General features: G+C 58.3%; 1 protein-coding gene across 4 annotated transcripts; it reads right to left on the bottom strand.

The window, feature by feature from the left end:
• Positions 1 to 223: 223 nt before the first annotated feature.
• Positions 224 to 26325, bottom strand: NADSYN1 (NAD synthetase 1). Of its 4 annotated transcripts, none has more exons than XM_036875895.2 (21): positions 26073 to 26325; positions 24700 to 24760; positions 21946 to 22062; positions 20579 to 20632; positions 20070 to 20159; positions 17898 to 17949; positions 15325 to 15413; positions 15051 to 15168; positions 14119 to 14250; positions 10985 to 11059; positions 10082 to 10206; positions 9685 to 9733; positions 9091 to 9193; positions 8512 to 8680; positions 7405 to 7540; positions 6479 to 6585; positions 3535 to 3666; positions 2961 to 3030; positions 2172 to 2300; positions 1485 to 1676; positions 224 to 446 (listed from the first exon to the last, which is right to left on the bottom strand). In XM_036875895.2, the coding sequence occupies exons 1-21, from the start codon at positions 26155 to 26157 to the stop codon at positions 396 to 398; spliced, it is 2136 nt and encodes a 711-aa protein (XP_036731790.2). In that variant the 5' UTR covers positions 26158 to 26325; the 3' UTR covers positions 224 to 395. The 4 variants fall into 4 exon arrangements, with proteins under 4 accessions (XP_036731790.2, XP_036731791.2, XP_057362699.1 ...); XM_036875896.2 differs by having other exon boundaries at positions 1500 to 1676; XM_057506716.1 differs by having other exon boundaries at positions 14122 to 14250.
• Positions 26326 to 26641: the final 316 nt, after the last annotated feature.

Here is a 26641-nt window from a genome sequence, read left to right as displayed (position 1 = left end):
ACTCCCAGCAAGGACCTTCTCCCTGGCACCTTCGGAACCCAGGACAGGAAGACGTGTGTGGGAGGGGGGTCTCCTCCCATTTTGTGCTGACGCCCCCTCTGCGCTGAGAGCCTCAGTCCTTCCTCCGGCTGCAGGGGTGCGATCTGGAGGCATCAACACTTCACTTCCAGCCACCTGCCCAGGAAGGGACTGTGGGTGCGGGGGGCAGTGCTGGCTCCAGAGGGAGAGTCAGGAATCAGTTCTCTTTATTCCACTTTGCTGGCAACTAGTATGGGGTGATGCCTCTCCCATGAAACACTGTTAAACAAGGCGTTGACGAGCTGCTCCGGGCCACCAGTGAGGCCACTGCGAGACAGGGGCCCTGGCGGGAGAGGAGCCCCCCACAAGACCTGACGTCAGTCCACATCGTCCAGGTCCTGCTGCACTCTCCTCTCCAGCTGCAGAACCTAGAAGGGAAGCCATGTGAAACAGCATCTCCAGGCTGCAAGGACGCTGGCCCACCCCACACCTAAGAGGGTCGCAGTCACGGGCTGAAGGCGAGGTTACCAAATGGTATCTGCTGGGTGCCAGACGCACAGCACGTGCACCAGGGGGTCCAGGGAGGGCCTGTGTCAGCACATTGTGGTGCTCAGGGCGGGACCACAAGTCTGCGGGCGGCTACGTTCTCCCATGTGTATCCTAAGGTTCCTATATTTGCTAACTTCTGGCCCGATCTGGGGGACCCATTACCTATGGTGCCTTCTGGGGCATAAGCCCCGCCTCCCCAATTCTGTGGCGGGAGGTGGGTGTTCTGTGCATGGCAAGATGCTTAGCAGCACACCTGGACCCCAGCCAGGAGATAACCAAAGCGTCTGTCCCAGACATTGCCTGATGTCACGAGGGGGCACCAACCCTCCCGGGAACTATGGCCTTAGATGGGCAGAACTACACGGGGTCCCCTGCTGACTTCAGCCCTCAGCTCCTCGGAGACGCTCCCCGATCACCAGATGGAGCGGGTTCCTTCCGGCCTCACCGTTCTCTGGCCCAGCCCTGCGATCGCCTCACTTACCACGGTCGGTGCACTGTGTGTGCCAACTGGCCGGTACCCCCTGGGCAGCGGCTGCGTCTGACCTCCTATCGAGGTTCTAGCGCTTTGCCTTGGAAAAGGGGAGGGGCAGGACCTGTCTGCTTTTTGACTGATTTTATTATTCCTTCCTTTATTCTCTGGTTAATTAATTAGCAAAAGAAAGGAAAACAGGGCGTTTTGGGAGATGTGGAGCCGCCTGGACACTTCAGCTATCTGGAAATGACAGTGACTCTAGGACACAGGACGCGGGGATGTACTCAAGGGCACACACGCCAGCTCAGCCCGACTCCAGGTGTGTTGGGCCCTTTGCAGAACAGGGACAGTAAACAACCCCAGCGTGTGCATACGGACGCTTTCAAACCCTCAACGGAGAGGAGCCGATGTTTCCACGGCAGATACTTAACACAGAGAAACCCACCGCTGCGCGGCATACCTGATCTTCTATGCACCGAAACTGCCAAGACCAGCCCGTGTTGTAGAGAAAGGGCCGCAGGTCGAACCTGTTGTCGTCGGGGCTGTAGTTCTCAGCATGATACGCGGGTGTGAGGGTGGTCATCTTGTGTCTGTTCATGGAATACCTTGAGAAAAATCGCTTCACTTTGTCGGCCACCTGGTAGGCAAGGAATACACAGGGCTTCACGGCTGGGAAGCTGGGGAGGCCGGAGGCCGGGGCGCGGCTCTGTCACACTGGGCTGTGTCAGCTCCCGGGCTCCCCTGCTGCACCTGGACTTCCCAAAGCAGGAGTGGACAAATGCCTGTGCTCGCGCTGGGGCAGCTGGCAGAGCTAGGAAAATACATTTCATGACACTTCCAGGCAGTTCTGTGGGGACCCCGTGTTTGTGGGCTTCAGCCCTAATGGGCCTGATAACTAGCACAAAAACAGCAATATTCTGACCTCAACATTTACCTACTGCCCCCCATATGGGCAGGCGCTTGTGGGCAGCACAGTCATGCCCACCTGGCCAAACTAGTTGGGGTGTGGAGAGGGCCCCAACAGGGGCAGCTCAGTGTGAGACGGAGCATTACCTTGTGCTCCTGCGAGCCAGCTCCACTGCCAGGTGAGGGCACCAGCCAGCCTCCCCGGGGAACGTCATGTGCAGCTTACCTGCCGTGGTGTGTAGGTGTCGCTCCACCCGGTGAGGAGTCTGCAGAACATGCTGAAGGGCCCGGCCTTGGACGCCTTCCTGAGCCTCCCGTAGACCGAGAGCTCTGTGTACGTCATCCCCATGTCCTCCTGGGGAGGAAGACACACACTTCACGGAGTAACAGAAGGTCAGCAGAGCCTGAAGCTTCCTCTGGAGTCGGGGACTGAGACCCAGGGGAGGGGACTTTCCGAAGGGCCAGAAGCAGAGGCCCCAGCTGACTCCCAGCCGACAGGCCAGGATGGAGGCCACTGGACCGGGGCCCCCACGGAACCTATGCCTACGTCCCAGAAGCTAGAAATCATGCACTTATTTTGAAAAAAGGTCTTTGTACATGTAATAAAGGATCTCAAATGAGATGACTCTGGATTTAGGGCAGGCTCTCAATCCAATGACAGTTTCTTTATAAGAAACAGAACAGAGACAGAACAGAAATGGTCAGGTGACCACAGAGGGAGAGGCTGGAGGGACGCGGCTACAAGCCCAGGACACCTGGAGCCCCAGAAGTTGGAGGAGGCAGGGGGGTCCCTCCCCTGGGGCCCCGGAGGCAGTGCACCTTGATTCCAGACTCTGCCTCCAGAACTAGGATAGAACAGAGTTCTGTTGTTGAAGCCCCCCGGTCTGAGTGTTTTATTTTAGCCATCCGAGGAATCCCAGGGAGCCCGCTCTCCCTAAGGCCCGGCGAGGGAGCCCAATGCAGAAAGGCGGGAGCAGAGTCACAGGAAGTGAGGCAACAAAGCCTCCGCCATCACCTCGTCGGTCTGGGACACCTGCCCGTCGACCAAGGGCTCCAGCTCTGCGGTGGCCGGCGCTGCCAGGATGCTGTGACCGAGATACACACAGATCAGGATGCTGCCGCATGTCAGGAGCCTGGGGACAGGTTCCCACGCCCACTGTCCCATGGGCGCCGGCCAGTCTCAGCAGCGCCGCTGTTGACCCAGTGGCATCGGCAAAGCCTGGGGTGAGGGCTCCTGGGGAGAGGGGCGCGGAGCAGGGATGGGTGGCGGGAGCCACAGCGGGGCTTCTCCACTGCGGCAGCCCCCATGCGCTGGGCCGGGCACGCTTGGTTGTGGGGCAATGCTGTGCACTGTGGGACGTGTAGGAGCTTCCTCCCACTGGATGCGGGGAGCACACCCTCTCATGACAACCACAGAAGCGTCCAGGCATTGCCCAGTGTCCTGTGCTGGGGGGCCACGGCCAGAAAGGAAGGGGTTGGCCTAGTCACGGCACCCCAAGGGCCCACTGAAGGGCAGGACTGCTCTGGCCAGGGGGTGGGAGCTGTGGAAGGTGGCTGGGCGGGGCGAGGGGCCCGGGGGTCACACTCACCGCTGCAGGGCGGAAAGCTGGAAGCGCTCCACGCAGAACTGGACGAAGGCTCTCAAGTCCGTCTTGCTGATCCCACCGATGGGGTTGATGTCTGCGCTGGAGCAGTCGTACTTGGTCAGGTAGCCGAGGAGGCTGCAGGGGCGAGGGCGCACACGGCTCCCATGTGGCAGAGCCAAAGGGCTGTCGGTCCCGCCACGTGGGGGCCTGGCCATTTAGTCCCCAGTCACCCAGTCTTGCTTCTTCCCGGGGCCTGGGAGCCAGAGCTGGGCTAACTGGAGGGTCTGGCTGGGGCAGAGGCTGCAGGTGACTGAGGAGAGGTATTCGGCCCGCCGGAGAGGACACTGAGGCCAGGAAACCGGCCTGGGATGACCGGCTTCCAGATGGGCAGCCCGTTCAGTGAGGGAGGGTCAGCAGAGCCCAGTGGTGGGGGGAGGGAAAGGCCCTCAGCACACGTGGATGCTGAGCATGGGCCACTTCCCCATGCCTGTCACCTCCAACTGCCAGACACCTCCTGTGGTGGGCAGAAGAGTGGCCCCAAAAATGTCCACGTCCTATACTGGGACCTTCAAAAATGTGCCCTCACAGGGCACAGGGACTTCAGAGTGTGACCAAGTCAAGGGTCGTGAGATGAGGATTTTGTCCTGGATTAGATGAGATGGACCCCAGATGCAGACACAGGGGTCCTTGCAGTGGAGGAGGGAGGGGGCCAGGCAGAGGGGCTGGGACCACAGAGCAAAGGTCAGATGCTGCCCGGCCGGCTCTGGGTGGAGGACGGCCATGAGCCGAGGACAGGGCGGCACCAGGGGCTGGAGGAGGTCAGGAGCAGACCCTCCCTGGAGCCTCCGTGGGAATGAGTCCTGCCCACACCGATCTCAGCCCGGTGAGCCCTGTGCGGGATTTCTACCCCAAGGGTGGTCAGCGAGTCCTGTGTTCTCAATGTTGCTGACTTTGGGGTCCCTTGTCCCCCCCCAACCCCGCTACCACCCCGCAGCTCGCCACCACGTCCAGGGTGGTTCCTGACCACACTAGCCTGTGAGGACCTCCTCCCGAATGTTGGGTTTACAGGCCTCCCAGGTACTGCCTGCCTCCCCAAGCTCACACTAATTCCAGGACCAGGAAAGCCTGGCGCTGTAGGGCCCTCAGTCAGCCCCGAGGGTGCCCGTCCTGCCGGGGGACAGCTGAGTTAAATGGTCTGTTGGCATGTGCAGCATTTCCTGGCTGTAAGGCTGTCTCATCGCTGTCCGTGCCTCCTTCACCCTGACAACCCTCGAAGATGCACGTGCTCGGCAGAGTCAGGCACCCCCCTGCAGGTGTGGGAGCTGGGGTCAGCCCTCGGGGCGGGGCGAACACCACGGAGGTGGTCACCTGGGGCCGGGTCTGCACGTTTGTTTGTGTGTTAAAAAGGACCCGAGGTCTTTCTGACCAAATTAAGACTGATTCCTGGACTGGTCGAACTGAAAGGACAACTTGGCTGAAGGTCATTGTTGAGGACCCTGTTCATGCCCCCAAAGTTCACGAGGTGAAGCCCCCAAGCCCCCACTGACTGTGTCTGGAGATGGGGTCTTCCGGGGGTAGTTAGGGTTAAACGAGATCATGAGGGGTTCCTGAACCAGTAGGACCGGTGTCCTTGTAAGAAAGAGACACAGACAGCTCTCTGCACCCCATGAGGACTCGGCCGAGGCGGCTGGCTGCGAGCTGGGGAACCTGCTCCCGCCGGGAACCGAGGCAGCCGTGGACCTGCAGCCACCAGGGCTGAGACGAATGCTTGCCCTTCAAGCTGCCCGGAGGGGGTGGTAAGGGGCCTGAGCTGACTGAGGCGGGCATGTGAGGGGCATTTCCCAAATCTGAACGTGTCTGTGCGGTCCCCTTGTCCACACGGTGTCGGCTCTCCCCTCCTTTCTCACCTCCCTTAGTGAAAGCAATGTTCTTGGCTGCCCACCTTCAAGTCCTCTTGGCCCCATGTTCCCGTGCCCCCCAAAACGAGTTCCCCGGGGCTGTCTCCAGTGCCCCTCCCTTTCTCTCCTGAGCTGTCCCCTGGGGGCCCTCCAGCAAAGCTGCCCTTGTCAAGGCCCACACCCATCTTCAGTCTGCAGAGCCCTGCGGCCACGACGCCCACCGCACCTGGTCAGTGAGCACCCGTACCCCCACCCTCAGCCTCTCGGCCTGGCTCTGGGTGCCACTCTCTCTGGGCTTCACTCCCACCTGCCTGGCTGCGTCTCCTCTTGTCCGGGGCCACCTCAGCTCCTCCAGCTTCCTAAACTCAAGGAGTGTCAGGGCACAGCTCCTGGACCTGTTCCCTTCTCTATCTATAGATAGAAAGATGGATGGGTGGGCAGGTGGGTACATGGGTGGATGGCATGATGGGTGGACACAGCCACGTGTACATGAAGAGAGGAGTACATAACAGATGAGGTTCCTGGAATTCCTCAGTAAACGAGGAGCAGGGCTCCCTGGAAGGAGACAGGGGCTCACACAGGGGAAGCCAAGGCTGGGGAAGGGCCCCCCAGTCTCACTGCTCAGCCTGAGTGCTGGCTGAAACGTCTCTGCAAAGCATTAGGCAGGCTCGTAATTTTTTTAAAGAAGGGAGCAATATGAGAGCGTTTGCGGCCCACACCAAAGATGAGCTACCCGGTTGGGGTGGACACCAGGCGGATGTGGTGGACACGCCTGGGAGAGGGCAGCGTGGCCAAGGCGGCGGGAGGGCGGGGGCTGCAGGGCATGGCGTCGAGCCCTCCCCACGGCGGGGCCCTGCAGGGTGCTGGGGTGGTGCTGTCGCCAGGGGTGCTGACTGCGCCCTGGGACACTGGACCACGTGACCCCCCCGCTCCCGTGTCTTACAGACACCACGGGCATTGGTGAGGCGCTGTGGAGGCCGCCTCTGTGGGCACTCACCCTCAGACCGGGGTGCTCGGCAGCTGGGACCACACCCCCAGGCTGTACCCACCTCTCATCCACATTGGCGGACCCGAGCACCAGAAGTCCACCCCGAGCACCCCGGGACCAGAGGCTCAGCTGAGCGAACAGATAGGCGATGACCATCCTCACCCGAGCCTGGAGGACCGAGGAGATACGTCAGCCTGCACGGGGCACAGGGCGCATGCTACCGCCCCAACAGAGGGCTCTCCCCACCTGCCTCAGGAAAACAGGAAGGCCAAGCAATTTGGGGGCTTTCTAGTCTTGGAGAAAGTCGCCCGAGTCCCACTGTGCTCCTGCGGGGTTGGCCACCTCCACAATGCTCATGTGCGCTAGGTGGTGGCCGTGTCAACCACAGGAGGCCCTGCAGCTGGGAGAAATCTCGGCCCCCACCATCTGCCCCCTGCACCACTGACATTTCTGGCCAGGAGGGAGGCCGCCATGCCCAGCGGGGACAGGGACTGCCACCTCCCTCCACACAGCCAGCAGGCAGGGCGGTGTGTGATCTTCCCGCAGGGCAGAAGCACCCCCACTACACACCTCACACCGACACACCCAACCCCTTGCACTCACACATGCTCTCGCACTCACATACGTGCCTGCATGCTAATGCATATTCACTCTCGTACAGTCATACTCATGCTACACATGCACACCTCTGCACTCATGCTAACACACACATGTGCACACTCATGCCAACGCACTCATGCATGCACACAAATGCACCCCCACACTGGAGCCTTCATAGTAAAGCACACTCACTCATGCTCCCTCAAACGTGCACATATGCTGTCCCATGTGAAGCCCACACTCAGACGTCCCCACTCTTGCACACTCACACAGGCAGACCCCTTGCCCACGAGGCTGTGTGATCAGGGCACGTGTGGGTGCCCCAGCACTGGCCATCCCCAGGGCTCCCTGCGCCCCCAGGTGACGGTGGCCCGGGTGGAGGCACACCTGCACGTTCTGCAGAGCCAGGTTTTCCCTGCTGCTCCCTCCATGAGCCGCAAACAGGGGGCTTTTACCCGTCACCAGGCTGAAGATGCCCACGATGGCTTTCACGGCTGGGTCGATGCTGACACCCACGTGGTGGCTGGAAGAAGGGTGGGCGTGCATGGGTGTGTGTGCACATGGTGAGGCACACACACAAAACCACCATTTCAGCCATTTTATAGTGCCCGGTCCAGGGGCCTTCAGTCACGTGGTGTGCGACCACCACCTCTAGTTCTTCCAGAATTTCCCATCATCCCAGAGGGAAACCGTGTGCTTCCCATCCTGTCCTCTTCCAGCCCATCAACAGTGAATCCATGCTCTGGCTCTACGGACTTGCCTGTTTGAACATTTCATAGACATGGGATCATATGACATGTGGTCCCTCTGTGACTGGCTTATCTAACTCAAGAATGTCCCAAGGCCACCCGCGTTGGAGTGCACTAGGCCTTCATTCCTTGTGAGGGCTGAGTAGCACTGCAGGCGTGGATGGGTCCCGTTCTGCCCAGGCGTCCATCGATGGACACCTGGGCTGCCTCCACCTTTGGCTGTTGGGAATCGCGCTGCTGTGAACATGGTGTGCAAACATCTACTCGTGTGCCTGCTTTCAGTTCCTCTGGGGGCAGATCGAGGGGCAGAATCACTGAGCGTAAGGAGGCAGCTCTCAGCTGACCTCACACACAGGACAGGCAGCTCCCGGGGCAGTGTAAGTGGAACCCTCTGTGGGGACCGAGTCTCCCTGCCTGGGAAGATGCCCTCTGTCCACTCCCTCAAGTGGAGCACGGCTAGGGGAAGGCAGGGGGGGTGACACTGCTCACTCCCATGAGCTGCCCGGGGCTCCACTGGGGGTCACGTCCACCCTGGTGGCCTGCGCCTGGGACACAGGGACGGGAAGGGGGTGCATTTAGACATGGCACAAGATTTGGGGTGGAACTGACAGTTTCCCTAAAATCTGGCCCAGACCGAGAGAGTAGAAACCTGCACGTTCAGCCATACGCCCCGCACAAGTTGGGGTACAGGCAGCTTGGGTCCTCGTCACAGCTGCCCACCCACGCCCAACATGGCCACCTCTACCTTCCAATCTGCTGGGCCAGCTCTCGGGCCCTGCTGCATGTCTCCTGTGAGGAGTTCTCACTGGCCATGTAGCAGGTTGTCAGGATGCGTCCACAGAGGTCCCGGGGGTCCTGAGGGGTGTAGCTGGTCTCGTTCACGATGGTCTGGACGTCAGTCAGAACTTGCTGATCTGAAGCCGCCACACAGAAAGGTAACAGCCACTTGCATATGCAAGGTGCATGCTTGGCTTAGCCCTTCCCTGTTGCCCTGGTAGTAAAGTGTCATCGTCCCCACTGGGTACACGAAGGGAGCGTTCAGTGTCACAGCACACAGAGGGGCAGTCGGACCCTGGGTTTGCCTGACCCAGAGCCGATGTCGTTTCCCCAGGCCACGGTGCCGACACACAGCAGCAGTGGCCTGACAGACACAGACACAGACACAGACACATTAGTCCAAAGCCCTGGGGCTCAGGCGTGGTGTCATGACATCTGTGCATGCCCACAGAGCCTCCTGCACCCATGATGCCTGGCAGCGGGCTTTCCCTCTGCACAGCCCTGGGACCCAATGGGAGCCCAGCTCAGACTGACAGATGTCACCTACTTCCATTCTTCACGGCCTCGCAGACCTGGCAGCACATGGAGTAGACGAGGCAGGCAGTGGCTGCGCTGTCCACCCCACCACTGAGGGGCAGGAAAAACCCCGCCTGCAATGGGCCAAGCAAACACGGTGTGAACAGAGCCTCGGAGAAGCGACGTGCCCCAAACTTCACCCAGTTCCACCCACGAACCTTGGTGCGCACCCACAGAAATGCCTGTTGGTGTCAAGCTCTCATCGGGAGAGGATAAAAGACGGCCTGCACATTCCAGAGTGGACTCTCCAGAGGGAAAAGAGACCTTTCACTGGGGAGCAAATCTAAGGCTGAGTCCCTGGTGGGCCAGAGACCTGTATGAGCACGGACAGTGGGAGACGGTCGCTCATAACTGAATGTCAGCAGACAAGGGCTCCAAGGCAGTAGCCAATCTCTGGGCACTCTGGCCTCCGGCTAGTGCGGGCCGAGCTCCCGACTGAGTCAGAGTGAAGAAACGCTTTTTGTTGCTTGCATTAAAAAGAACAATCGCTAGCCTGCCATACAATCAAACACAAACCGACCAGCAGGGCAAGCAGGGTGCGCAGGTGAGACCCTGCAAAGCTTACCTGTTGGCTGCGCCTTAAAAAATCCCAGAGCCAGCACGCAGGGCCAAGGCTGTGGAGCGAAGGGAAGCACAGGTCTGCGAACTGCTGAGCTGGTCCGCAGCTTACCCGGAGCAGGTGCAAGGCGGGGACGGCGCCAGGGAGAAGCGCCAGTGGTGCTGGGCTCTCACAGCTCACCAGCCCGCACTTTAAGCGCTTCACGTGAATTAGTGCATTTCTAGGCCAGCGTCTGCACTGCCAGCCCCTAGCAGGCGTGGCCTCCTCCTAACCAAGTAGCTTATCCCGGGCAGGTTCTGAAAACTGGCCGCCCACGCCACCCCGCACGGGGCAGATGCCACAGCAGGGGGACGCAGCAGCCCACGGGAGGACAGGTCCCTCCCCGCGTGCGAGGGCCGCCCACCTGATCTCCTCGCTAGGGCTGTGGTACTTCCACTCGATGCGCTCAGACAGTGGCTCCAGCAAGTCCTCACGGCAGGACAGGGCGAAGTCCACCTTCACTCGGGGGTAGGGGCTCGCCCTGCTGGCCTGTTGGTGGGTATTCACAGGATGACATCCCCTCAGCGCCAACCAAAAGCAGGACTGGCAGCTGGGAAATGCACATGGGAACCACAGCGGGTGCCCCTTCACAGCCCCGGGACGGCTGGGGTCAGACAGGAGGCGGCAGGTGTAGGCGGGGTCGGGGAGACATCGGAGTCCTTGTACATTGCTGGGGGTGGTAAGATGGTGCGACTGCCATGGAAACGCGAGAGTGAAAACACGTCCACACTAAACCTGGGCCTACACTCACAGCAGCGTTATTCATCATAGGCAAAAAGTGGAGATGTTCCAAATGGCCACTGAGGAAGAATGGATAAACACGTGTGGTCTCTGCAGTCAACAGAATATCATCCGGCAACACAAAGGAACACAGCACTGACACCTGACATGCTGCAGCGTGGCTGAACCTCAGACAGACACGTCATGTACAGCGCAAGATGCCAGACACACAGGATCGTGTGTTGTAGGATTTCATTTCTGTGAATGTCCAGAACTAGCAAGTCCACAGAGACGGAAAGTTGCCCGGTGGCTGCCAGGGGCTGAGGACAATGAATGGGTCTGGGTTCTCTTGGGGCCGTGGAAGCGTTCGCACACCGGCTGTGGTGATGGATGCATGCCTCCACGAACATACTAAACACCACTGAACCATGTGCTCCAGGGAGAAAACTGCGTGGTGTGGGAATGACATCTCAACAAAGCTATTATTTAAGACAAGATTCTGGGTGTTTGATGAACTGCCTACACGGGTGGCAACTGAGGTGCTTACCGCCAGGTTTCGAGACGAAATCTCTGCCCTGTAGCTTCTGACATCCTCCAGATCCAAGGTGGCCGTGAGGACTTCCTGGAGGCGGGAGTATCACAGAGAAAGCATGGTTGCCTGTTTTGAGCACTCATGCGTGTAATTTGGCCATTTTCATAGGTGTGCCAAATTGCACATAGATGAGTCATGTCTTTTAAGGTGGGAACTGGGGACCTGTGGATTCCTAGGGACCCAGGGAGAGGACACAGTGCTGTTGCAGACCCAAAGCCCTTCTCTCTTGCCACCAGAATCATCACTGAATTCAGACATTTACCAGTGATCTTTAATTATGGCACAGGACACAATCCTATCAATAAATGCCTGGGGGCTTCTGAGACAGCTTCTCTCTTCTTAAGTCACATGAGAACAAGGGCCCCTTTTCTGCTTTGAATGTGACTATGTGGAGATGGCTGGAGCTGCTGCAGCCATCCTGGGACCATGAGGAAAGGCAACCCAAGACTGAAGCCCACACAGAGCAAGGCTGGGCTGGAGAATGGCAGGGAGGTGGAGCCAGAACCCTGAGAATCCGTGCCAAGGTCCAGGCCTGGACATGCTACCTGTATTACAGCAGGTGACACTTCCCTGCCTTTGAATCGAGCTGACGTGGGGGGTTCTGTCACTTGGAACATACAGTAGAAAAGAGAAAATTTTAGCTCATAGATCTTATTCCTTTCTTTAGAAAAATTCCTAATCAATTTATGTTTCTAGAATATTGCCTCTTGCTACTTCTTATACCACTGGGCGACTCAGGATGCCTGTGGCCACCCTGCTCCTGCCACGAGGCCCTCAGACACCTGCCTGTTAACTCTTGGGCTTAATTCAAGATGGAAACATCCACAAAGAGAAGGAGAACAAGAACTGTCATTTCCAAAGTGATGGGTCACCAAAGGCAAGGTGCCTGTCATGGGACAAAGCCAAGGACCATGAAAAGACCCAGGATGGTGTGAATCTCTCTGTGAGGAGGCCCCAGTCCACTTTTCCCAAAAACTCGGTCAGCTTCAACACTAACACCTGCTAGAGGCAACGTGCCAGGAAACCCTGAGAAGCCCCTGCCCCGGAAGGGGGCGGAGCAGAGGGGACAGAAGAGGGGGGTCCCTGAGCAAACGGCTCCATGCGCCACAAAGCTTCTGGTCCTTTAGGTAGACCCAGAGGAAGAGGCAGGCCAGCACTGCCTCTGGCCTGAGGACAGCGATGGGCCCTCTATCCCTGAACACTCTGGTTTCAAAGTCACCTTGGGAAATGTGAGGCAACAGTCCTCAGATTTCAGGGTGCTTGCAAAAAAACGCACATTCCTGGGCATCTGACTTGGAGGGTCTGGTGTGGCCCGGAACCCTCAGGGACCCACACATCTGCTTATCCTGGTGCAGGCAACCCCCTCCCCCAAATGCCCCTGGCACTGCCAATCAATCCGAACGCCAAGCTGTCTGTGGCTTTGACGTACGTACGGCCAGGTGTCCTGGCCACAGCAGCCTGGACGAAGGCGCTGAGCGTACTCTTGGAACAGAGGGATGCTCGCCGTGGACAAGGACCTGGTTTCTCCCTTCAAGCCCTCTATTTCTATTACAGTCAATAGGGGACACTGCCCCCTGGGAAAGCAGGGCCTGGGGGACAACTAGGAGGCTGTCCCCAGAGAGGGGGAGGAGGGGGTGTTCCTGCAGCTGGAGCGGCAGCCACTCCTGCCTTCCCTCTGGGCAAGAGGTGCCCGGGTGCCTCCAGGGCCCCTGCACTCAGTCCACTCTGAAACTGCAGTGTGGTTCATGACCACTTCCCGGTGACAACTCCACCGGGGCTGCAGGAGGCATCACAGATAACCGGCGACCGAGCGCAAGGAAGTGAGGCAACATGCTGCCGCCAGAGCTGTGGACACTTTCCCGCCGCGCCCTCTGCACACCGGCGCCCGTTCCCGAGACGGCACGAGCCAAAGGCAGCTGGGCCCACAGACACGACGGGCGAAGCCCTGTGGGCGGCACGCGGTCCCCGGCTGGGCACTGTGGCCAGGTGGCTCCGGGCAGAGCTACGTGACTTTTCATTGCCTCTGCACAGCTTGAATTCATGCCCACTGTTTCAATACAGCCACTTTCTTTCTGGCTTCAAGATAAATAACAAAAACCTGGAAGTGGGTATGACACAATTCTCTATGAGGACTTTCTCATCTGTTGTCATTTCCTAGAAGGAAGTTAATGTCCAGTGTGATAATTAGTTACATGGAAAACTTTGATGTTAAGATGTGTGTTGAGAATCTGTGGGTGTGTGGCCTTCATCAGTGTCTCACTGGAACGGTGGTTCGGTGAGGGGGCGACTCACGGTGAGGACCGTGCAGGTCTGAGCCCCAGCTTGCCTCCTGCTGCCCCGCCCACGTCCCCACAAGCCCTTGGGACTGTGGCGGCACCTCTGTGATACACGTCACAGGCCTCTGGACAGACGTGGCCTGTCCCCCACCAGGCTAGCCACAAGCCCCACGGAGTGAGGCCATCCTCCCAGACAAGCGTGGGGTGCCCACTCCTGCTCCCTGGGGCTGGGGGGCAGGTGGCACAGGCCTAAGCTCACACGTGCTGTCTGCCACCTGGGGAGGACTGAGAGGGTCTCCAGCAGCCCTGGTGTGAGCTCCCCTCCCTCGCTCTGCTCCCCTGGACAAGGTTCCCCAGCCAATGACCTCCGGAATTCGGGAGCAGGCATGGTGCCGGAAGTTCTGAGCAGCAGTTTCGGTGCCCAGCCCCCAGTGGAGTTGCCCAAACAAGCCCATCACATTCTCCCAGGCACCGGGGATCAACCGCCCTTGTCACCACAAAGCCTGCCTGAGTGCCACCCCAGGGGGACTGTGGGAGGCGCAGTGTCTTCCTGGCGGTGGGCATGTGACCTGCAGAGCTGCAGGGCTCGCCTGTCCATGCCAAGTGCCCATGTGGCATGCGGGCCACCCGTCACCAGGGGCTGGAAGTCCCTCACAAACGGGGTGGAGAGGAAGTGATCAAACCAGGCAGGACACCCCTGGGAGCCCGTATGAGACCCCTGGTCACAGGGGAGGATGAAGAAAGCGGCCTCTGAGCAGAGAACCATTGGAAAGACCCCCCTGCTGCCCCGGGCGCCCACGTGCCCACAGTTACCACATCATCCAGGGAGAACTGGGAGCCCTGAGCGAACATGCTGCCGTTCATGGCTATCATGGCACAGCCGTCGTAGTAGAGACGGTCCCCATCACAGCCCTTCTGATTGGCCAGCAGGTAGATCCCACCATTCTGGAAAACGCAGGGCAGACACAGGTGGTCACAGGATCCACTGCCTTTGTGTTCCACCAGCCCAAGTAGGGCACCTGGCTGGGCTGGCTCAGGCTGTCGTCAATCCCCCACAATGTCATTATTAGGACCCCCAACAGAGAAAACGAACATACAGGGAATGCCAGGCAGCTACGGTTCACGTGGCCTCCAAGTGACCAGGCCCTATGTAGCCGCCTACTTCAGCCCCCAGCAACCACAAGGCAGGTGCTGACCCCTCCTTAGGTTGGTGGGGAGGCTCAGAGAAGACAAGCCCCCACCGCACAAGCTGAGACTCAGACCCAGCCGAGCTGTCTCCACACCTGTCCCGTGAATGACCAGACAGCATGGCTCCTCGCTGTGTCCACCGCCAACAGGAGGGGCAAACTCCGGGCCTTCCCTGCACTCCGCCATGACGCTGACAGGCCAGCGGCCCATTCTGGGTCCTGGTCACTGAGTCACTTGCCCGGCAATGTGGGGTGGTGGCCCAGAGCTTGGGGGCTGGGCAGCAGGGCATGAGCCCTGCTGCCACTTGACCGCCGAGTGTCCCCATCCCGCTCTGGAGAGCAGGCCGGACAGCAGGCCTGGCTCACAGGGTGGCTGCAAGGGCCACATGAGGTCGGGAAGTGGAGCTGGCGCTTGCTTGTTGGGCACCGGCCATCGCTACTGGCACCAGACGTCCATCGGGCCGGGCCACGCCCTGCGCTGGACACAGGACGCACGGGAATTGGCGAGGCAGACAAGGCACCCAGCCCGAGCTGCACGCCCAGCACCCCAATGCCTACCTTGGTGGTGGCCATGGTCACCAGATCCACCCTGGCGTGGGCTTTGCGAAGCACGTGGTGGCTGCCTGAGGCATTGGTGAAGATCTCCACACCGTCCAGGCCCATGTCGACATGCGGGCTGGGAGCAGAGGCAGGAGAAAAGGGGGTGAGCTCCCTAACCCACCCTCCCAGCCCCGCCAGCTCCCAGGGCGTCTACACAGCCCAAGGCCACAAGCCCAGGGTGTCTGCAAATCCCTGTCCTCCCTGAGGGCTGAGGCTCAGCGGCGGGGCTGACCTGTGGGGGGTCCAGAGCTCCTCGCAGATCTCACTCCCAATGCAGGTGTCCCAGGTGGCCAGCACTGCATCTCCAAAGGGCACAGTTTCCTGTAGTGGGAGGGCAGGATGCACAAGACCCCCTGGCTGGCCCATCTGGGCCGCATCATGGCCCAGCACCCCAATAGGCGCTTGAAGACTTCCATGAAGGCCGCGCTTCCGTTTCAAGCCCCCAGGGAGCCCTTCCTCACCTGGAGCTCCCAGTGCAGGGGGCCCAGTGCCAGGCGGCCCTGCTCTGCACCCACCACAACCTACCTGGGAGTGGCCGCAGCAGCCCCTCCTCCCCGGGAGCTGCCATGGGCACACGCTGCCTCCATCGTTGTTAGTACTAATGGCCCTCATTTATTAAGGGCGCCATGTGCGTGTCTGACAGCCACGTTGCTAGGCAATGAACCCAGCCCTGTCACAGATGCTCAGTGGAGGCTCACAACGTTCACAAAACCCGACCAGAGCCCCCCAGCTCCTGACGTAGGGCCGGAGGACATGCAGGCGCGTCATCTCCGAGAGCCATACTCATAAACCATGCATGGTGGGAGCTTCCAGGGCAGGGCAGAGCCTCCCTACGACTGTGCGGGTCTGACGAGGTGCCGGGATCATGAGCGCTGACTGGGCACATGGGCGGAGATGGAAACGCACTGAAACCATGAACCCGTGCTGGCTGGAGCGCGGCGTGGCCACCTGTTACATCTGTAACACCTGTTACCGGGCGCCTCAGTTACAGCTGTGAGGTCACTCTGCTCGGCCAGCAGCCCCCTGGGGGCCGGAGCGCTCCCAGAACCCTGGGTCCGGCTCCCTGGCAGGCTTGAGTTCAACGCACCTCCATCACGGAGGGTGAGAACTGTGGTGCAGGCATGGCCTTTGTCCTAGGTGCCTCATCCCAGACAAATATTCACTTGGGCTGCAAGGAAAGTCATCAGCACACGGCCCTATGCTCGCATGGGCATCAACCAACCCTCGGCACCTCACATACCCAGCCACAGTGGCAGGCTGGGAGCCTGCCCCCATCCTGCCATGACAGGATCAGGCTTGGAGCACCACGGGTTGTCATGGAGCATCTAGGAGGGCTCAGGGACCCACCCCTGCCTGAGCCGTCCAGCCGGGAGGGTCACTCGGCTTTTTACCATTGAAAACGCCCCAACCTTTAGTCCACATTCACCCGGGGCCAGTTCCTGCAACTCACCCCTCACCAGCCAGACCACAGCCCCACACCAGCTCAGCGGGCCACCAGCATGCTTTCTAGGATGTGACAGGGTCATGATTCTAAAATGTGCTAAGTTCATCATCAGAAAAGGTTCTGGGCCCCTTGGGAGGTGACCAGACCTGGCTAGAGTCCCTTCCCCGATCCTGGCATGCCCATCCCTGCTTGTGGAAGGCACTGGCCCCAGCTGGGCCCTCAGGGAGCCTCTCTCAGGGATCAGAACTGGTACCAGACACAGTCTGGCTCCTGAACAGAGGCAAGCTCAGCCCAAGGGCTGGATGGCGCTGTTCTCCAGGGAGGCAGGGGCACCCCTGAAGGCAAAGAGGACAATGGAGCGGGGGCTTGGAGCGCCCCCACTCAGCTAGATCTGTGACGGCCAGCTGTGTCCTGCTGAGCCACAGTCTCGTGCATTCAGAGCGCCCTTATGAGCTACCTTGAGTAATTAGGGGCACAGAGAATCTGGCTTGGGAAATAACCATCTCCTGCTCAAATTCCCGTGCTGGAGTCCTTAGCCCAGCACCTCAGAACATGGCTGTATTTGTAGATGGGGTCTTTACAGAGGGGACTAAGTTAAATAAGGTCACAGGGTGGCTCTGACCCAATCGGACTGGGGTCCTCGTAACAGGAGGTCAGGACACAGACATGCAGAGGGACGGCCACGTGAGGACCCAGGGAGAGGACGGCGTCCACACGCCCAGGGAAGAGGCTCCGGGGCGGCCGGCCCTGCCCACCCCTGGGTCTCAGCCTCCAGCCCCAGGCCTGGGTGGTAATGAACACCTGCTGTTCAAGCTGCCTGGTCAGTGGTGCTGCGGCGGCCTAAGCAAAGGAATACACTTGGCATCCGGAAGGGCAGCTCAGGCAGGAGCCCCCACAACACGCCCCCTGTGCCCCAGCTCCCAACCAGCCGAGGGAAGTGGGGAGAACAGGGTCCCAGCTGTGCCCCCCAGGAGGAAGAGGACACAGATAAGGCTGCAGGATCAAAGCTCCATGGGCCTGACCAGCCAGGTTCCAAAGACAAGCCAAGTTAGGTTTCTGACATTGGGCTTTCAGAGAATGACAGGCAGCCAGTAAATGATTCCATGGGTTTGGGATGAGAACCCCCAAACTTGGCATCTTGGGCAATCCCTAGGCCCAAGCCCAGCCTGCTAAGGCAGGCTCCCCTGAGCTTACACCCTCGTTGGTGTTCCTGGGACCCCCTCCCCACTTGGCACAGAAATGTCCCCACTTTGCTCCTTACCTACACTAGCTAGGGTGGTTTCTGTGACTCTGGCCCAAAGGGTCCTGCCCCACAGAAGATGGCGTCTGACTGAAAGAAGAGCTTTGCCCCCAGGGCTCACCTGCTCTGTGAGGTCCTGTATCATCCGTGGGAGAAAATACTCCTCTGTTTGCCTGGAAAGGAGAACACCACAGATCTGAGGAGGACCGTGTCCGGAATCACGGAGGACGGCATCCGACGTGACCACCTCAAGTCTTCTCTGTCCCCCGGGGCCCCAAGACCCTGTGAGCCCTGAAAGGCCATGCTTAGATTTGGGGTCCACCTAAGGACATGGTGAACATGAGTAGATTCTCAACTCCCTGCAGTCAGGAACTGGGTCTTTCTTCTGTTTTCCTGAGAGGACCCGAAACGGCTCCTTGAGCTTGCGATGTGCTCATCACTAAGCATTTTATCGTCACCAGTTGGGCCCATCTCCCCGAGGGTGAAAATCTCTGTCTTTTCAGCTGTACGGAAACTAAGCCTCAATATCCAGATCCGTATCGGGCTCAATATCCACCACCCTGCTACAGGCATATCTGGATGAGTATCAGCTGGAGGGATTCAGCACGACACCCACACAATACAAATGCAGAAAAAAGGGAGCAGATACGTCTAGTCTCAAAGAAATCAGAGACAACATAAACCAATGCAAGATCTCAAGGAAAAGGTGATGAGACAACAGAAGGAGATAAAAAGTGAGCCTGCAAACTGTGAAGAGCATTTGAGACATTCAAAGCGTCTGCAGATACGAAGGGCACATTAGAAGCATCAGAATCGATCCTACTGTGGACACTGCACAGAGGACGAATTTAGGCTGATGAATCCACAAAGCAAATGAGGGGACAGCAGCTGTCAGACTGTGGACGAAGGGTATGGAAGGCAGAGGGCAGGGACAGAAACACCAGTGATGGGGCTTCTGCAGAGCAGAACAGAGCACAAGGACAGGATCCTTTGAAAACAGAAGATAAGAAAACGTTCCTAAAATAAGACCTCAACGTAATGTCACGAAGACTCCCCATGGATCAAAAAGAGAACAATCAATACTGAAGCTCTCTCCTTAGCAGTGGCGTTGAGCCTGCTTTGTATTTCTTTGCAGTTTTCCAGGGGCACATGCATGTATCCTTACACACGCTGCGGTCAGGTTTCTTGTTCTCAGACGGGACAAGCTCAAACCCCACTGCAGATACGCTGCAGCTCACTTTTGTTCGACATTGACTGGTTTATCCAGGCTCTGGCAGGGTTCACTCTCCCCCTCTGGGTGGCATTGGCACACAACCCCTGGCACACAGGGAACAGGTGGCTGGTGGGCAATGGGGGCACCTCTCCCCTTCACAAGGTGACACCCAGCTGTTTCCAAAGGGCTCCTGCCAGCACTGAGCAGGTCCTCCTTTGTTGGCATCCCTTGCCAAGACTGGGCACCCCCAGCTCTTTGACCACCAATCCCGTGGGGCAAAAAGAAACCTCAGGGTGCTGTCGGTTTGCACTGTCCTGAATCTAACGGTGCTGAGTGCCCATTCCACATCTGTGGGTTCTAGGGATCACCTAGAACATTGCTCCAGAAATGCTGAGCAACAGAAATTGTTATAAAAATAAGCTGAGAGATGCAAACATTGGAAAGGAGAAGTAATATTCACTGTACATTATGTGATTTTTACTTAAAAAAATGAAGAAAACCTGTAGAATAATGACTAGACACAATGAAAGAATGCAGTGAGGTGGCCAATTATAAAAGCTACACAGAAAAATCCAAACTTGAGCTGCATAAAAATATTAACCACTTCAAGATACATTAGATGTCACTGACAGCAGTAGCCACAGTAAATAAGCAGTGGTAACCGTAGCAAGATGGGGCGGGTTTCTCAGCCAGCCAGGTTTTACCCCAAGGGGACACTTGGCAACGTCTGGAGACATTTTAAGAGGTCATAATGGATGTTATCTATGAGGAGATGGCCCGGGGTGGCTCTCCATGCCTCTCCATGCATAGGACAGCCCCCCACGAAAGGACGATCCAGCCCCAGGGCAACCCTGGTATGTAGTATCATTAAGATGTAAAATGACTGGTGACTGAGTTTTACGTGGTCTGTGATAAAATAGGCTATCATTTGATCCGCAGCATCCAAACAGCCATATTGCAATGGATCCTGGAGGGCAGGGACTGTACCCCGAATTCTTCTGTGTCTGCCCCAGGATCTGGACCAAGGTTATGCAGAGATGATGCCTGATAAACACCCAGTGAGCGGGTGCTGTGACTCACCGACTCTTGGACCATGGTGTAAACCAGCGCAGCTCACGGTAATTGCCTTCGTTTGCCAAGGACATTTTGGGTCTGATGAGCAGGATCTTCCTATGGGCAGGGGACAAGACGGGTCTGGAGGTGGACACACCTGTGACAGGGGCAGCCCATACCCCCACCCACCCGAGCCAGCAGACAGGCCGGCGCAGGGGAGGCTCAGCACCCTACAGGCAGCTCACTCTTGTCTGGAGTCTGCTGGGAAGATAAGACTGCCTGACTGGCAACAGGGCCGTGTGTCCCCAAGCTGTACCCTGTGGTCTCTCCTCCTAGTTCCCAAAGGTGTCAGGGTGGCATGGACCAGAAGAAGCATGGCCTCCCGGGTCTCCTGCCTGGTACACCAGCCCTCTCCAAGGACCAGTATTCTAGAGGCCTCCTAGCCTGTGGCTCCCAGGGACCAAGCCACAGAGTACCCGCATGAATGCTCACAGCCCCCCAGAGCCTCGGGGAGACATGCGGGTCCCTCCCCCTACCTGTTGAGAAATATCACCCTGCAGTTGTAGCGGACATTCTGGTGCATCACTGGCCTGCAGAGAGAGGGCACACGCTGGTCTGCAAACAGCAGAGGCCCCCGTCTGGGCTGGCGGGGCACCTCCTCTGCAGCTTTCTCAAGTCAAAGCTAAAAACAGACCCCAGCACTTCTGCCACGGCCTAGGCGCTAAAATGGGAGCATTCTCCTAAAGGGAGCACAAAGCCATTCCCCATGCAGGGCTCTGCCTCTCTTGCTAGAATGTGTTCAGACCTCCCAATGGCGGCCTCCCTCCCTTTGCTGGCATTCTGGCCGCCTGGCACCTCTCCATCCTCTCCTGGCCTCATGCACTGGCCCCTGCGCCTCCTGATTCTCCCTCAGCACACCTCCCAACCTGCCCCTTCTGGAAGGCAGCTGCAGGGCATGGGCCCAGGCACTGCTGGTTCCCGGGGCCAGGGGGCAGGGCGGGGTGCGGAGTGGGTCTGTCCATGGCTCAGGGCAGACCCTGCACTTCATGGCTCCTCCCTGAGTTCCTGGTGTCTGCCCCCTCTGCAGGGGAGGGCTGGCGCTCTGCTGGCAGACACGGCAGGGCTGGCAGGGCCTCGCCTGGTGAAAGCCTGGAGCTCAGGGCCAAGCGGCCAGCCCCAGACAGCTTCCAGGAGCACTCAGCGGAGGGAGGGTCAGGTGGAAGTGAATGAGGCGAGCCAGCAAATGCCAGGGAGGAGGGGAACAAAGCTCAGTGCTGGGGGAACAGACACAGGCCACTGCAGGTGTGGCCATCAAGTCAGGGAGCCAGTTCCGATCCCAGCTTTGTCACTGGCTGAGTCAGGCTGACCTCGGGGACTAAAGGGCAGGATGCAATGGGGGCGCCCCTCCCCAGCCCTGGCCGGGGTGCGCAGACAGCCCCCCATACGGCCTCACTCCTCCCCAGAGCCTAACCAAACGCGCTATGTCTGCATTTGGACAAAACGTGTACAGAGTGTGAGGGAGACACATATTTTAAAAAGCACAGCCCACAGTGAATATCTGGTTTCTAACTGGAGGGGGACTCTCAAACAAAAACAAGCAAATAATAAGCACAACAGAATTTTAAAACTTAAAATATAAACTATTAAATAGCAAACAACATGCAAGGAAAAGTATTTTTATCATAAATGGGAACGGGTGCGCACATGCGGAGGACCTTCTGGGAGAACAGAGTTGCCTCCCAGAGCCGCCTCCTCTGTGCGGCATTTGGTGTCTGCAGGGCTGGACGGGAAGAAAGCCCACCCTCCAGCACAAGGCCTTTGTATCTTTTGAGATGTGCAGTCCACACCCATGACGCGGGACAGGTCCTGTCTGGGACTTCCTTTCACGTCCGCTGGCACTTACATTCCCACGTCACAGATGATGTCCTGAGTGACTGGAGATTCCAAAAGGGCGGCCAGGACTTGGAGCGAATGCAGGAGGGTGTCCGACTCGTAATAATGATCCCAACATCCGTAGCCACTGCAGAGGGAGGAGCAGGCAGTTGAGCCTCAGAGATACCCAGGGGAGCCCGGGCAGGGGGGCAGGGGCCTGGGGGCCAACCGAGTGAGGATGTGCGGGAGTGACGCTGAAGTGTAGGCACATTTTAAAGCCTCCCGGGTGCTTCTATTGTGCGACCAGAGTTAGAATCATTGCTACAAGAGACGATGCATTTTGTAGGAAATTAAGAAAAGTCGGGCCCCACCCCTTTCTCTTAGGTGTAACAATGATTAATTCTCACGTCAAAAAGCATGTGCCCTTGGATTTTTGTTTTAGACCTTTAATATGGCCAAAATTACACTGATCAATGAAAAAGAATGCAAAATAAACAAAGCTGTACCCACGGAAAAACATTCTTTAGGCAAGAAAGATCATTAATAACCATTCAAAATCCCACTCACACAGCTGCTGCTGAGTTTCTTGCTACAGAAGCTTGTAGTGGGCTAAATAGTGTCCCCAAAAAGGTATGTCCAGGTCCCAACCTACAGAGCCTCTGGATGTGACCTTACTTGGGAAAAGGGTCTTTACAGATGTGATTAAGGGGCTGGAGATGAGACCACCCTGGATTATCTGGGTAGGTCCTAAATCCAGTGACAAGTGTCCTGAGAAGAAAGGAGATGACGAGGCAGAGGCTGGAGGGGCGCGGCCACGAGGGACTGGGCGCTGGAAGCTGGACGAGGCAGGAAGGACCCTCCCCTAGAGCCTCTCTGCAGGAGGCAGGGCCCTGCCCACACCCTGATGTTGGACTTCTGGCCTCCTGCACCGTGAGAGTCCACTTGTGTTGCTGTAAGCCCCCTGGTTTGTGACAATCCCTTACAGCAGCCCCAGAAAACGTCATAAAATGTGAAGACTGGGTTGAGGGCCATTTCTTGATAGAGACTAATTATAAAATGTAGAGTATTTGTAAACCACTTCCAATCCTCAGAAAGTTTTCTTTCCTACCATGCAGCAGCTGGGAAGTGGCGTTTCAAATGCTGAGCAAACTTCGCCCACATGAACACGAACCTCCAAACAAGCATTTGCCATTTTCAGTGCCTGTAAAAGCATTCCTCTCAGCCTCTGGTTCTGAAGAGAGGGAAAGCCCTGGTTGCCAGGTGAAAATGGGGCTCAGGAGATGCCCCCATGAGGGGCTGAGGCCTGGGATGAACTCTCTAAGGGACAGGCGCCTGTCTCATGGGTCCTCACTCCCAGGGAGCTCCAGGCCACATGTGACAGCAAACCACAGTGCAGCCAGACACCGTGGGCTGAAGTACAGCCACCGGCCTGCCTCTCACCCTCCGGCTGGCCAGCAGCGGGAGGGGCATTTTATAGCAGGGACCGACCACTAAGGGCCCGCAGTCCACTTTGGGTGGCAGCCTTCCATATGCAAAGCCTGCCGAAGTGGCTCAAGGCATGCAGCTGGCCTTTCTGGCAGCCTGCCCGGTGGCACCAGCTGTTCACTCCCCTTCCAGGTGCCCCTTCTGGGGTGGGAACGGCATCCCCGACTGGCAGGGACAGGAAGAGCTGTGCTCAGCGATGCGACTTGGCTCCCCTCCTGCCTGGTTTCCTCTCTGCAAACTGTGCCTCATGATGATCGTGAACCTGCTCAGCACACCGTGAACGAGAGCCCTGCTCAGCCGGGTCCTTTCCCTGCCTGATACAAACACATCATCCTGGGATCCTTTAGTGGAAAACCTCCCCCTTCTAAAATGACAGGTCCAGACTCGGGGGCTGAGGTGGGGAAACAGGACAAAGAAAGGGACGAGGGTCTCCCTGGAAGCACATGGGCGGTGATCACGCTGGGTGACAGGGCTACTGACTGCAACCCCTCTGGGGGATGGGATGACAAAACATGGAGATGAAGCCGGGAGCTCGGGAGGAGAGGTCCCTAGAAGGTTCTGGCCTTGGCAACCCAGGATCCCAGGGCCTGGCAGTTAGACGAGGAACTTCTTCAAGACCAAATTCAATGAGGGTGTAAATGCTCTTGGATATTATGGGAAACACAGCCTGAACTGAACTCAGAATTCCAAGGACAGAAATCAACCTAAGGAAGACAATGACCTGGAAAGAACAGATGTGTCCCCAAGGGCAAATACAAAAACACCTGGGAGTAGACGGTCCTGTTTATGCCAAGTCCTGAGGCAAGAATGAGCCAAGGCAGGGGACGCGACTGGCTGGGACCCGCAGAGACGGGTGTGGAACCAGGGAAGCAGAGAGGGCAGCTGTGTGTTACCCCAAGTCAGCAAAGAAGCACAGCTTCTACAAATCCTACTGTGTGGCAACTAATTGCTTATCTTTGAATAAGGGCAGGTGCAAAGGGAATGAAGGAACCGGCTTTCCTGATCACTGCAAAAAGGCAGAGCAGAAGTGAGCCTTCAACTCGCTTGCGGCAAGATGCTGAGACCCTAACTGAAACGTGCTTACGGCCAGAGAGGGAGATCACGGACCTGGGGAGGTGGGGGTAAATCAGAAGCAGCCCAGATTTGAAATCAGCAGCCCCCTACCATAAAACCCTTCGCGACGGGCTTGCATTATCTGCAGATCTCAGTATCAGCCCCTCTTCCTCTCCCTTTTGGCTGGGGGGACTGATGCAGATGCCCCTACCTGCCCACCCTGGGGTGTCTGCGTGTCTGCTCTCACCATATTTCCAGTTCTGGTCCAAGCCTGTATCTGGCTCCTTTGTGTTTGGCAATTTCAATACCTACAGGTACAGAGAGAGAAAGAGCAATTTCAGCTCCTACATACCATGTTCAAAAGCAGGTAAAACACTCTGCTGCAGTAGGTGTGATGATAAAAAAAACAACCAAACAAACAAACAAAAGCTCTCCCAGATCTCCCTGCAGGAAATAAGAAACAGGGCCTGCAGGGCGGACCTTTAGGACCATAGAGGAGCAGCAGGAGGAACAGGAGGAAGCCACACCCTGGTCATTTATAACAGCAGGTGCCGCAGACCCTGCGCAGGCAGAAGGCAGTGCTTAAGGACCCCCATCCGCAGCAGCACCCAGGCAGGCACCGGGGTCCGGGCAGCGGCTTCCAGTGTGCCGTCTGCGAAGGGGAGGACAACTCAGTGGGGACTCAGGTTTGGCCACCCAACACCACTTCTCTTCACCCCAACTGGATATGCTCTGAGCTCTGGTAAGATGAAAGCAGGAGGGAAGGGTGGCCATTCGAGGCACATGGCCAAGATGTGCCTTCCTGCTACCACTCCTGGCCAGCCCTTTTGCAGGAAGCTGCTCAGCGCAAGATGACCTGGCGGGGACCACATCTGCAGGGTTGCCCGGGGCAGCCCCACTTTAGGTGTGGGTATTAACAGGGCAAACTTTCACCCTCAAAGGTGAACTGGTACCAACCAACCACACCCTCGTCTCTAAGCTTGCAGGCCACCCCTCATTCCATTTCCCCCTTTGGGATGGCTTCTCCCTGTCCACCCACCAGGAAGGTCCTCAGGCACCAGAGACCACCCAGCGCAGGGCACGTCTTCACAACATCCTCCCTAGTGGCCGGGCAGCCTCTCCCCTCACACAGCCATGGAAGCAAGTGAGAGTCTTCACTCAGGGGAGTCAAAGGAGGCTGTGCAGGATGCCCCTTTCAGGCGAGCTGTTCTTAAGTCATGAAAACTGAGTTTCCAAAGTGCCTCAGAAGGCTGTCCGCTGTGCCCGCGCTCTGCCTCACTGCATGAACGCTGCCCGGTGGGGGGGGGGGGGGGCTCGGCTCTAGCGATGACCCATGGGACCCCGAGATATGTGAAGGCAGGTAAGACCAGCCCTCGCCTCTCCACCTCCAACTCCACACTTTGCTCCCCAGGCACTGTGAAGCCCGCCCCAGCCCACTTCCCGAGGAGGACCTACGACTTACACGGGAAGATCGTCATTTACTACTATCTTGTCTGTTCCCGCGCCCGAGGCTGCGAGGGGCCGCAGAGACGCTGTGTGTGCGTCACGACCGGGCGGGGGCTCGGCCACAGTGGACCTTCGGCCCCCCGCCCGCCCTCCCCCGGCCGCCCGAAGACTCACTCTTTAAAATCCTTTGCAAGTTGCCCTCAAAGTCCAAGGCCCACTGGTTGAGCGCGCAGGTGGCCACGGTCACCTTCCGGCCCATCCTGGACGCCGTCACCTGGGCAGGAAGCCGGCCGAACAGTGGTCCTTCTGTCCCAGCGAGACAGGCGGCCCCGACACCGGTCCTTCCGGGTCGCCCTGCCGCGTCTTGACAGGCCGGGAGTGGACAGGACCGCAAGGAAGCCGCTCCTGGGGCAGCCCGCCCTGCCCCGCCTGCGGATAGCTCCGCCCCGCCATGCCTGACAGGGATTGGGCCAGGGACTTGACGGCAGAGCCTCTGCGCCAGGCCCCGCCCCCATGTCGTCCCGCCCCTCCGCTCCAGGCCGGACGGGAACTGGAGTGCCGAGGGGCCGCGGCAAGCCCCGCCCACGGAGCTCACTGCCGCGCCTGCGCAGAAGGGAGGCCCGCCCCGCTTCTCCCGCTAGCTGGAGGTAGGGCGGGTGGTCGGATAGGGTGCTGACCCAGCAGGTGGGACGGTCGCCACTTCCTGGAGCGCAGGTGAAGGGGCAGGCCCGCTCCGCTGCCCC

The sequence above is a fragment of the Manis pentadactyla genome, chromosome 9 (genome assembly GCF_030020395.1).
Source record: "Manis pentadactyla isolate mManPen7 chromosome 9, mManPen7.hap1, whole genome shotgun sequence".
NCBI lineage: Eukaryota > Metazoa > Chordata > Mammalia > Pholidota > Manidae > Manis > Manis pentadactyla.
This window is presented reverse-complemented; position numbering and strand designations above follow the sequence as displayed.

Bases quoted from the DNA above. Each gene is read 5' to 3' on its own strand.
- NADSYN1 (XM_036875895.2), bottom strand. From the start codon at position 26,157: ATGGGCCGGAAGGTGACCGTGGCCACCTGCGCGCTCAACCAGTGGGCC. The intron at 24,761-26,072 runs GTGAGTCTTCGG...CTGTACCTGTAG, and splicing joins CTTGCAAAGGATTTTAAAGA to GTATTGAAATTGCCAAACAC. The intron at 17,950-20,069 runs GTGAGTCACAGC...TCTCCTTTCCAG, and splicing joins ACACCATGGTCCAAGAGTCG to GCAAACAGAGGAGTATTTTC.